Source organism: Gouania willdenowi, chromosome 8, assembly GCF_900634775.1.
Source record: "Gouania willdenowi chromosome 8, fGouWil2.1, whole genome shotgun sequence".
In the NCBI taxonomy this organism is placed as follows: Eukaryota; Metazoa; Chordata; class Actinopteri; order Blenniiformes; family Gobiesocidae; genus Gouania; species Gouania willdenowi.
In genome coordinates, this window is record NC_041051.1 from 14,794,070 (window position 1) to 14,805,722 (window position 11,653).

Here is an 11,653-nt window from a genome sequence, read left to right on the forward strand (position 1 = left end):
TTATTTTGCAGGTTTCTGTGTGGTTTGCACGTTCTCCAGGAATGCACATCTGTGCCAGATAAAGGGAACAGAACTGAATGAATGAATGCACCAAATCAAAACATGACTTCTAACTTTTTATTTCATTTTGTTCCATTTATCCCTGACACGACTCATGTTTGTATTTTCCAAAACAGAATTTCAAACTTTCCAGATGTTTGTGTAAATGTAACATTAACAAAACGACATGAAAACATCTATTGGCTATTTTTAATGGGTCGAAGAAATAAATAAGTTGACAAAATCACAGTCAGTGGCTTTGTTTAATGGTTAAATTATAAAACAAAAAAAAAAATCTAAAGCTATATCCATGAACATACACATAATGTCAATGAGTAAATATCCCCACATTTCAGTAGCACAGCTACAACAACATTAAACAATAACAAAGGGAGGATTGTGCAATAATACATTTCAGTGGTCGGGTCCGTTGACAGGAGCAAAGGGCAACGTTATGAAACAAAGATTTATCTTGGGTTTCTGATGTTTTTAGAATAATTACTTAAAAAAAAAAAAAAGTGTGGGGGTGGGGGGGTGGTCACTCAAAGCTTGTCATTATTGTGTTTTTACCTGCAACACGAGTTTAGCCCTAACTGGCTGCTCATGAAACTGAATGCCGTACTGGTACTAATCTAGGCGACTTTACTGCATTCTTTATAAATAAAATATTTCAGTGTTTTAAATTAGGGGCTTTGTGTTTTTCAATCAGGTACACCCACTCTACGATAGGTTTTTAGTTGTAGACCGACATGTGGATGTTGATGACAGCAGAGTTTACCCACAAAGCATTAGCCTTGAATGAATAACTCCGGTTAAGCACCAGTGATGGCTTTCCAAAGCTGCTGACACAACATTTACCCTATTCTCTTTTTCCAACTTGTCTGTAAACTTGTTCAATTGGAAATATAGTTTTCATTGCCACTCAGAAACTAGAAGTTTCTATAGCAAAAACACAAACACCCTCTGTCAGTGCGTGTTTCTAAACGGAGCCAAACAAAGGCACAGGTGTGGTTTTTCTTTTTTTTCTTAAACACACTGGTGGCAATTAAAGGTTTTCAGCTGGTTATGAATAAAGAAATCAGCTATTAGCCTTACGTGTGGATAAGCAAATCAATAGATATGTTAATTTGAAAGATTTGCTTACAACATTGTTAGCTCAGATGTGATTTTTAGTGCAGTGCTAATCCAAAAGTAAACTATACTATTCTATTACATTACAAAATAATCATATGAATGGTTGGCATTTTTCACTAGAATCTAAAAGCAAATATCAGATCAAGTCCGAGTTCAAATACATTGAGGGTAAGAAACAAAGCCAAGAATGTTGCCTTAGAGCAATACTATATATATATATATTGCTATAATTTGGTGCTAATGCAAAGGAACTGATTTATATTCTATCGTGATTTCATAAGCGCGAGCACATGGTAAAAGAATGTAGAAAGAATTGATCCCAGTCCTTCAGGTAAACGCACAAAAACTCAATGTCATGTTTTGTCATATTTACCCAATATCAACCGTAATTTAGAAAGACACGTTGCATTTAAAAAACGTAATCTAAATGTTCCATGGTTGAAAACATACATAGGAGACAAAGTCTTTCACATGCACACATTAAATGCACAGTCAACGCAAAGTCACAGCTGGAGTCAAGGTATACGTTCACAGGGGGTAGCAACACAAACTTAGCAGTAAGTGAAATGGTAGGGTTTAACTAAAGACATGTTGTACCCCTCCATAATATACAAATGTGGCTTAAATACGTTTAGCATCGGAGCAGTATTTTACACTTTTGAGTTTTTTGCAACGCAAACAGGTTCAAATAAAGTATGAGGCAATAACCTGTTGAATAAAATGCACGTATAAATATAATCTGCTGAGTTGATGTCCTTTGAGCGTAATATAAACAGGTTATTAGTTTGGCAGTGGTGGTCAAGTCTTTAATTATTGTATTATATTTTTTTTGCCTTAAAAACCTTCAGTTAAGAAAAGGATGGAAGAGGATGAGGACAGTGGTGTTGCTCTCAGGTTAAACGTTTCTTCCCCCGTTGATGACGTTGCCTCCAGGCGGGGCGATGTGAATAGAGTCCAGGATGGGCCGCAGAATCTGGCCAAAGGGTCTGTGGATGAAAAGGAGACATTTTTTATTGCCATTACATTTTGAGCAGAGTACACCATGTAAAAAGCAAGTCAGGAAAAAAGTGTTTCTTAGTTTTGGATAAATAGGAAAGAGAAAAAAAAAACATTTAAAGTACTCACAGATTCTATATTTACAGTTTGTTAAATGAGTTATAAGACAGGCCTTTACAATAGAAATATATCATTTTTTTCATTCCAAACAGCAATAATATTACACCGTCGTGAAGGCGTGTGTTGTTAGTTTTACTTTTATGTATATTGCTTTATTTTCTGACTTTGTGATAATCACTTTTTCAAAGTGGAAGGAGAGGATGTTTGAGAAAGAGCAGAGGCAAGGGAATCACATTCACCATCAACCAATCAAATCAGACGATTGAAGCACAGCGACAGGTACAAAACCACAGTTAACATGAGTTACATTATCCTTTGCTCATTTCCCCGTGCACTGATCTGTTCTGTTGACATTAACAGTTGTCTTTAATGAAACCGTACTTACCATTTGGATGAGGAAAAAAAAATAGGTTTTAACTGTAGGTTCCAGGTCGGGCACGGATATAATTATCTGAATGCCTGTCGGTTTTGCTCTCTCGGGTTCGGGTCAAAGGTACCATAACTGGTCTGTGTTTAGAAGCAAATCAATACAGCAAAAAGCCAAAACAAAACATTTGGCTCTCTTTTTCTTTTTCCTCCTCCTCCTCTGCATCTGCTCATTCATTCTCCGGCTCCCGCTGCACAAAAACTTTGAGACAAATGCAAAAATGTGCACGCGTCACTTCGGAGCCGCAAAACGTTTCCACTGGAATTTGATACATGTCACATTTTAAATGGTAGTGTGAAAGGCCAAACAAAAAATCGGATCTGAGCAAAAAAATTAGAATTGAGCGTTAAGGCTTGCAGTGTCAACACAGCCAAAGGAAAAGATCAAAGAGCAGACGTTCTTTGATCAAAGGGCACAGACCGAGTGTGAAGTGGCCCAAAGCTGCAGATAGGAGAGAGTGGGAAACAGTTATGGGACGCAAGCTCAGGCTTCATCACCCTGTAGCTGGCCACCTTTGATGAGAGTGTCTAGTGTTAAAAAGACCTAAACACCCCCTGATTCAAAGGAACACTACTGATGATGCGTCCCATATTTACATACTTCCCATATCTAAGACACAGCTCCCACACCACTCTCAAATGGTTAACTTGATACCACCATCTTTTGGCACAAAGGACACATCACGTCCCCTGTTCAATGATGCTGTATTCTATTTTAGGGGAATCAAATTAGCCATTACCATCTGTTTCATAATAGTCCCTCATATTATTCTATATATTTAATTTTCACAGTTGATTTACCTCAAAATTAGCCACTTAAAGGGACAAGATATATTATTTTTAGATTGTATTATGAAAACATTTCAACAGTTGCCTCAATAAAGTATTTATTTTTTTTTTTTTTTTTTAAAGGGTGTGTGTGGAGCATGGCAAGAAATTTATTTTTGCTGTTTCCTCATGTTTTCCTCTGACATCGTCATCAACCCTGCAGATAAAAAATATTATTTCCAACCAACTTCTTAATTTGTTCACTTTCCTTCAAGACAGCAAGAAATTACAAGCCCCATGCTGGATAGTTCACGTGGTAAAAATTCTCACCGTCACACAATAAGTTTCTTCCAATGGACAAAAAAAAAAAAGCACGTTCAGCTGCTAATTCTAAGACCTTGCCACTGACAAATATTTTTAGGGCATTTCATCGAGCATGTGTGGTCAAATGATTCTGTTCCAATAGCTTAGTCACGCCTGACAGACTCACGTGGAGAGGACTTCTGAGGGAAGGTCGGTGATGTAGGAGGGAATGGGTGAGCCGGTCAGGAACTGAGCCACCTCGTTGGTAAAAGTATTGCAGTTGTGCTCAAACAAACGATACATGTCTCCTCTGAAACAAACAAGAGAGGATTATGAAATATCACCATATTTACTGTAGTCATTTTCTACACTTCCACACACTACCACAACTGTTTGTAAATGACAGTAATTATGCATAAAAACACAAGGAGTGAAGTCAACTGACCTGTACGTGCTTTCTCCCAAAGAGGAAAGGTATTCCATAAAAATGTCCTCAGATACTTCTGTTTCACCAAGTTCCACTACTGTGTCTGGAGGACCAAGCATCGTTCCACCCTGAGATACATGCATAGAAAGATTAAAAAAATAAATAAATAAATGCATAAAAATAAAGACGTGAACATTAAAGCACAGCAGGAAATCTGACAGGTTGAAACTGTTAAAGAGTTCTTCGTTGTACGAAAGCAAACTCTTCTCAATGCACATTCAATTTAGTCATCAAACTCAACATTTTCTAAGTGTCTTTTGCTAAACTTTTTTTTTTTTTTGCATAGTTGTTTGATAAAACTACTTGTCAAACAATATCAAGCAAATTTAAAAACAGAGTATGAACCAGGGGTCACCAATTGTTTCATTTCTAAACCTTTAATCGGGAATCATCAATTCCTAATTTACCATTTATGTACCATTTAACCATTATGTTACATTATGCAATTTTTTTTTGTTTTAATTAATCTTATCACAATCCAAACACCAAATCTGCAGCATCTTTAACAAAAAAAAACACATCTTCAACACATTTGTCACAATATTTCAGTGAAAATAAACAATTAAAGCCATTTAGTTTAATACAAAAACAGGTGAATTGGAGCAGAATGTAACTCTATTAATCCAATGACTAGATCTGTCGTGTGTATTTTATCCCACAGGCATTGTGTTGATGACCCCTGGTATAAAATATACAGTAAGTCATTGAATGGAGTGTCAAATGTAAAGTTAAAGTATATTGTAGAAGCAACCATTGTTTTTGATACTTTAGAATCCAAAACCAAATGTTCAGAAAAGAATACAATATTCCAGTAAACATATTTTATCAATACAATACGCTAAAAGTTTATTGCATAGTGTTAGACAAGTTTCTGATAAACACGGCTTATTATTATCTGCACCAGTCGAGACTGATGTCCTGAATTTTTATAATGAGCTGCATCAAGTTTTGAACATTTTGTGGTCTTACTCTTACCGGTGGACAGCTGGAGATTCCCTCCCCTCCGTAGAAGAATTCATCACCATATGCCACTATAGCGGTGTGCCTGAGGCAAATGTAGTCATTTTAAATCATTACAAGTCAGAATATTTAAATTAGAGTCTTTTAGAATTGATAGGGTTAAGAAAATAAACTCAGGAGTGTGATGAAGAGCATTGATATATAGCAGAGTTTCTCAAATTGGGGTATGTGAACCCCTAAGGGTACGCGATGGAACTACACGGGGTACTTGAGAGAGCGAGAGAGCAGAAGGAAAAATTAACAAATGAAAGCATTAAAAATATGGAGTTTTATAATGTTTATTTAAGATAATAATACTAAATATTACCAGCAATTCACAAAACAACAACAAAAACAAAAAATAAGAGAAAAATATACTGAATAATAAAAAGAACAGACAACCAACAACAAAATATGCAAAATTACACACAAAAGGCAAACCTGACAGAAGAAATCTCGGTAGCAATACGATGCATGAATCCTGGGAAAGCAGCAGGCCCGGATGGCCTACCCATCGAAATCTATAAAATATTTGAATCAAAACTCAAAGCACCCCTCCTCGAAATGTTTTCAGAATCCTTTCAAAAAGGGATACTCCCCCCCTCCTTGAGGGGTGCCCTGATCACGCTACTCCCGAAGCCCGGTAAACTAACGATAAGTGCGAAAACATGAGGCCGATCAGCCTTCTGAACTCGGGCATGAAAATATTTTGCAAAATCTTAGCTAAAAGACTGGAGTCTATATTACCAGGTCTAAAAATGGTTTCATAACTGGCCGTCAGGGTTTCCATAATGTGAGAAGGGTCTTGAACATCTTGCACGACCAAAAGGGAGCATCAGATACAGCCTTCTTAGCACTAGATGCTGAGAAGGCTTTTGACAGAGTCGAGTGGACTTACTTATTTGAAGTTATGGGACATTTTTTGGCCTGGGGGAGGGTTTTTGTAATTTGGTTAAAATTTTGTACAAGAATCCCTATGCAGAAATCATTACCAACAACAACATTTTAAAACCAATCAGTAGAGGTTGTAGGCAGAGATGTCCCTTATCCCCCTACTATTTATAATTGCAATTGAACCATTAGCAATGGCTGTAAGAGAACATAACATGATTACAGGTATAAAGACGGGAGAGATGGAGCATCGAATCGCTCTTTACGCGGATGATGTTATTTTTTTTCTTAAAAAATTGGATAGATCTATTCCACCTCTTCTAGACCTTATCAAGTCGTTTGGAAAAATCTCAGGCTATAAAATTAATAATTCAAAATCCTCCATAATGCTTCTGAACTGGGAGGAGAGGACCAATCCTCCTATCTCTGCTCGTCATTTTAGAATAGTAGACTCTTTTACTCACCTAGGTATCCAAATCACCCCTAAATTAGAAGACATAGTTGAAGTTAATTATAACCCGGTGATTACATCTATTTCTAAAACATTTGAAAGATGGTCAAGCCTTCACGTCTCTCTCATTGGTAAAATCAATATACTCAAAATTAACATACATCCCAAGCTCCTATACTTATTTCAAAATATCCCTTTGCCACCTTCACCAAATTTTTCCCCAGAATGAAAAATCTATTCAGTAACTTCCTATGGAACAATAAGCATCCCAGGCTCCGCTTATCTCTTCTATACCTACCTTGTGACAGAGGAGGGGTACAGTAACCTAATATGCAGTGGTACTACTGGGAAGTTCAGCTGAGGATGCTTATGTTTCACTTTAACATAGATGGATCTCTTCCATGGAGGGTTATTGAGTCATACTCCTTAAAGCTCCCATTCCCCACTTATTTGTACTCAGATGAACCTAAAAAAACTCAAAAATGTATCCACTAATCCTATAGTCCAAAATATGATAAGAGTCTGGCAAGAAGTTAGGAAATATCAAAAAGATTCCTCCTCTTTTTCCTGTTTCAGTCCAATCTGGGGCAATCATTTTTTCCCCCCAGGAAAAAAGGATGCAGGTTTTAAACTCTGGGCAGATAGAGGGGTAAAACAAATGAAGGATATCTATGGTATTAACGGGTATATTTTAACATTCGAAGAGCTTTAAATATCTCCAGCTAAGGCATTTTTTGAGAGCAAATCAAGAACAATACATGTCCTGCCCGCCCCTGACCCTACTGGAGAATACTCTGATTAAAAATCCTTTTGGCAAGGGCATCATTTCTGATTATTACGACTTTTCAAAAGCCTCGTCCACTGAGTCTTCTGACTATAAATTTAATGCCTGGAAATGTGATTTATAGGAGGATCTAACACTGGAACAGTGGCACAGAGCATGTAAGGAAGCCCAGACAGGGACGAGTAATACGCGCTTAAAACTCCTACAATACAACTGGCTGATGATGGTGTATATCACTCTAGAAAAATTTAATACATTTAATATGAATATCCCAGATACTTGCAATAGGTCTGGTGTAGATAGAGGCACTATCTTTCACTGCCTGAGGGAGTTTTGGGAAGAGGTTAGATTAAATGTGCAGGACATACTCTCAAACAGATTAGAGCTAGATCCCAAACTATTTCTACTGGGCCTCTACCCAGCTGCTCATAATATAAAACATCATGAAAGAATTTTTTTAAACATATGTTTTTTACAAGCTAAGAGGACAACAGCTCTAACATGGAAAAGTACGAGTAGGCCAGGTATTGTAATGTGGTTTAGGGAATTATCTTCCTGTCTGCCTTTGGAAAAAATTTCCTACATCCTTAAGAACAAACAGGAGACATTTCAAAAAGTGTGGGGTCGATTTATCCATTACATTAAAAACAAAGACTTATCTCATCTGTTGAACGAATGTGGAGTAGAATAAGAGCACCCTCTGCTTAACTTTTCCCCCATTCCTGGGTCACTGGATGTTACTGCATAGAAACTTGTATGGACTCATGATCTCATTTTTACAGAAGTACTCTGTTAACCGCCATGTTCTGTTTGATTGTTTTGTTGTCGTGTATTTACTTATTTATTTTTTGGTCCCATTTTGTCTGCACAGTTATAGTGAGACCATATTTGCATAAAGGGGAAAAAAACCTAATGTAGGGTTTTAATGTTTTTGTTTCATTGAAAAATTCCCATCCAACACATTGTCTTACTTGAATCTTTGTTGGACTTGTGTTTGTTTGTTTTTGTCTATTTGTTTGTTTTTTGTTTTTACACTCGGAAAATTCAATAAAGATATTGTTTAAAAAAAAATTACACACAAAAAACACACGCTAAGAGAGAAAAATATTTGCTATTACCAGCAACACACAAAACGACAACAAAGACACACTAAATAAGAAAAAAACACACAAGATTGCTACAAATGACACAAATATAACAGAGAAACATAAAACGACATAAAAAACAACCAAACGACACCAAAAACTCACTGAGATAGAATCATTTAATTAAAACCAACCACACACAAAAACAAAATACACAAAATGAAACCAGAAACACACAAAATGACAGAAAACATAGAAAATGATATAAGAAATTATCTTGATTAAACTGAAAAAACAAGGATCATTCTCCTGGTTCCAAAGCAGGAGGGAGATTAGCATAAATTATCAACCTTGGGGTCGTGACCCCGTGTGGGGTCGCCTGAAATGACTTGTAATTGATAAAGAATTACAGATTTAAATAATTATTTACCACGCACTATCACTATCTCAAACAGAGGTATTCTATACTTTCACTTTCTAGTTCAAATGAAAAGCAGTATAAAATTATCTTTGTGCACTATTTGTGGCTCCTCTGTATTAGTAACACAATATAACAAACATTATTTAAAAAACTAGTTTTACAGAAAAAAATCTCTCCAGGGTTTAAAAACGGGGTCCCGACCCAAAAAAGGTTGGGAACCACAGGGTTAGAGTATCTCAAAAGAATGTTGAAAGCTGCACTCTTGCACCGAGATGACATGTGTCAAACTCAAGGTACGGGGGCCAAATATGGCCCTTTAGAGCATCCAATTCGTCCCACAGGAGAAATTAAAAATGACTGAGGAAAACATAAATTACCGAATAATCCAGTTGTAGATATCTCAAATTCACCAATGTAATGAAACTCGCATTTTTCCTTTGTTTATATCACATGAATGCAGTCATTTTTTTATTGCAAATTGTGGAAAGAACTCTCAATTTTTCCACAAATCTTGCATTTTTTAACCAACAATTTCACAAAATTCCTCCAAATCACACAAAAATTGGCAAAATCAAGAATTTTCCAAAGTGAACTGACACTGAAAACTAGGGCAAAATTATGTTAAAATTATTCTTTTTCCCAAATTGGTGGTGCACTTGAGGTCAAAGGGCTCCTTATTTGGTCCCTGAACTAAAATGAGTTTGACATCTTTGACCTAGATTATGTGTATTGTGAGTGACAGTATAGAATTGATTAAACCAATTCATAGAATCAGATTGAACCAACTCTCTCCAATAGGGTAGGTGAAAAATAGTCATAATCAATCAATCACAGTTCAGTGATTGAATATTATGAATCGTATCTTAAATTTCCAAAAGGTACAATTTACATTTTAAAAATTGTAATGAAAAGCAGGCGAGCCCTCCTCATTTGGACATTTTAATTACACCATACAACAGTGGTGTCCCGATCGGATTTTATCGGACTGCGTCTAAAATATCCGATATAAGCAGAAAGTGGAGATGGAAGAGTAGTAAGGGTATGATCAGCAGTTTAGTTAAATTACTGATTATTATTCGTTTTCTGCTCTTGTTATTAGAGTGATATGTTTATTTTGTTTACACTATTTTTTTTAGTAAAGACTAAGAGCAATGATCACGTTGTTTTGGGCACAGTCAGTGAAACTGGAGCTGTGAACTCTTAACTTTGAGCAGCGGACAGTGGACAATATTGTGTTGTTTTTGTAAACAATTACTGACAGTAAAAAATAACTGAAGTGAACTTGAATTTTTTGCACTTTAAAAGTATAATTTGTTTTTATTGGATTTATTTAGGTTATTTTTCAGGGTCTTGTAATTTATTTTTTATTTATTTTATTCAGTTGTAGAATACTGTAGATATTATGTTGAAGGTTGAAATTAACGTAACCAATTGATTAATAATAAATGGGTCAGTTTTTCTCATACTTACTGTTGCTGACTATTGTTCTCTGTTTGAGTAAAATCACTGGATCAAGCCTTTTCTAACATTCCACACTACAAAATAAGTCATAAAAGTATGTATGATTCGTGCTGATATTGTGTCAGTTTGATATCGGTATCAGCCAACACGCAAGGCTGCAATATCGGTATCGTATCGGAAGTGCAAAAGTTGTATCGGGACATTCCTACTATACAATAGTGAAGGTGCTGTGAAGTATTAGTAAAAGAAAAGTAAAATAGTCTATCAGCTGACAATGATAAATGAAAAATCGAATTGATGCTCGTTAATAATCGAAAATCAGTTTGTATTAAATTCAATAATCGGATCGAATCGCGGTAAATTGAGCTGATTGACCACCCAATGTTTTAAAGGAAAGAGTCAAACTGGGAACCACTGGCAGGCCACTAGTTCACAGCTGATCAATGTATGATAAGGAGAAACATTAACATCACTCACCAAATACCGTCCAGTTGTTTACCTGTAACACACAGAGAGGAAAAACTCACAAACAGCCAATTATCCATCATCCGCAGTCTGAAAACAACCGCTTTGAACCATTTTCTACGACCTACATACATAATCCACCCGCTTTATATTCGCGTCTAATGACAAAACAAATAGACTTAAACTGCTCACAAAAACCACAATAATGTGGTTTCACAATGTATACCTAAAACTGAACAAAGTCCTCATTCAGTCGCTGTTTGCTTATTATTCTTATATTATATCGGTGATTGAGGCCAAACAGTGCACTTACCTAACATGATAGGACTGAGACTTCGAGCCATTCCTCTGGAAAGGTCATAAATGTACAACTGTACGTTGTACCGAACCACGTCCTTATTCATGTTTAAAACTAACACAAAACTAAACTAAAATAGAATTTTTAGGCAGCAAAGCTACTGACACTCAGCGCAGGTTACTGTACCAATTACGACAATGACGTCATGACGTTGCAATACGTGAACACTACGGTTTCCGATGCCTTCAAAATAAAACAAATGTGACTACAAGTTTAACAAGCACACAATACGAATTGAAGCTTTATTTTGAAGGATCGTCTTAAAGCTGAAAACTGGCTTCTCTAAATGACTTGACAGTTTTGAACAAATCGCCATGATGAGATGGGAATTTAGCAAGAGTAAAGTTGTGAGGACAACAACATTAAGTGTATTTTTTTTAGTTAAAAATAAGCGTAAATAACAAACCTTTGATTTTTCTCTTATTTTGAAAAAAAGATGATAAAACACCCAATCGTGTTCCCCAT

General features: G+C 36.0%; 1 protein-coding gene across 1 annotated transcript; it reads right to left on the reverse strand.

Annotated features, from left to right (window-relative positions):
* Positions 1-283: 283 nt before the first annotated feature.
* desi1a (desumoylating isopeptidase 1a) lies at positions 284-11,342 on the reverse strand. The gene is made up of 6 exons (XM_028454447.1): positions 11,144-11,342; positions 10,843-10,864; positions 5,249-5,318; positions 4,232-4,341; positions 3,974-4,096; positions 284-2,159 (listed from the first exon to the last, which is right to left on the reverse strand). Exons 1-6 carry the CDS (start codon positions 11,232-11,234, stop codon positions 2,069-2,071), a joined length of 507 nt encoding a protein of 168 aa, XP_028310248.1. The 5' UTR covers positions 11,235-11,342; the 3' UTR covers positions 284-2,068.
* Positions 11,343-11,653: the final 311 nt, after the last annotated feature.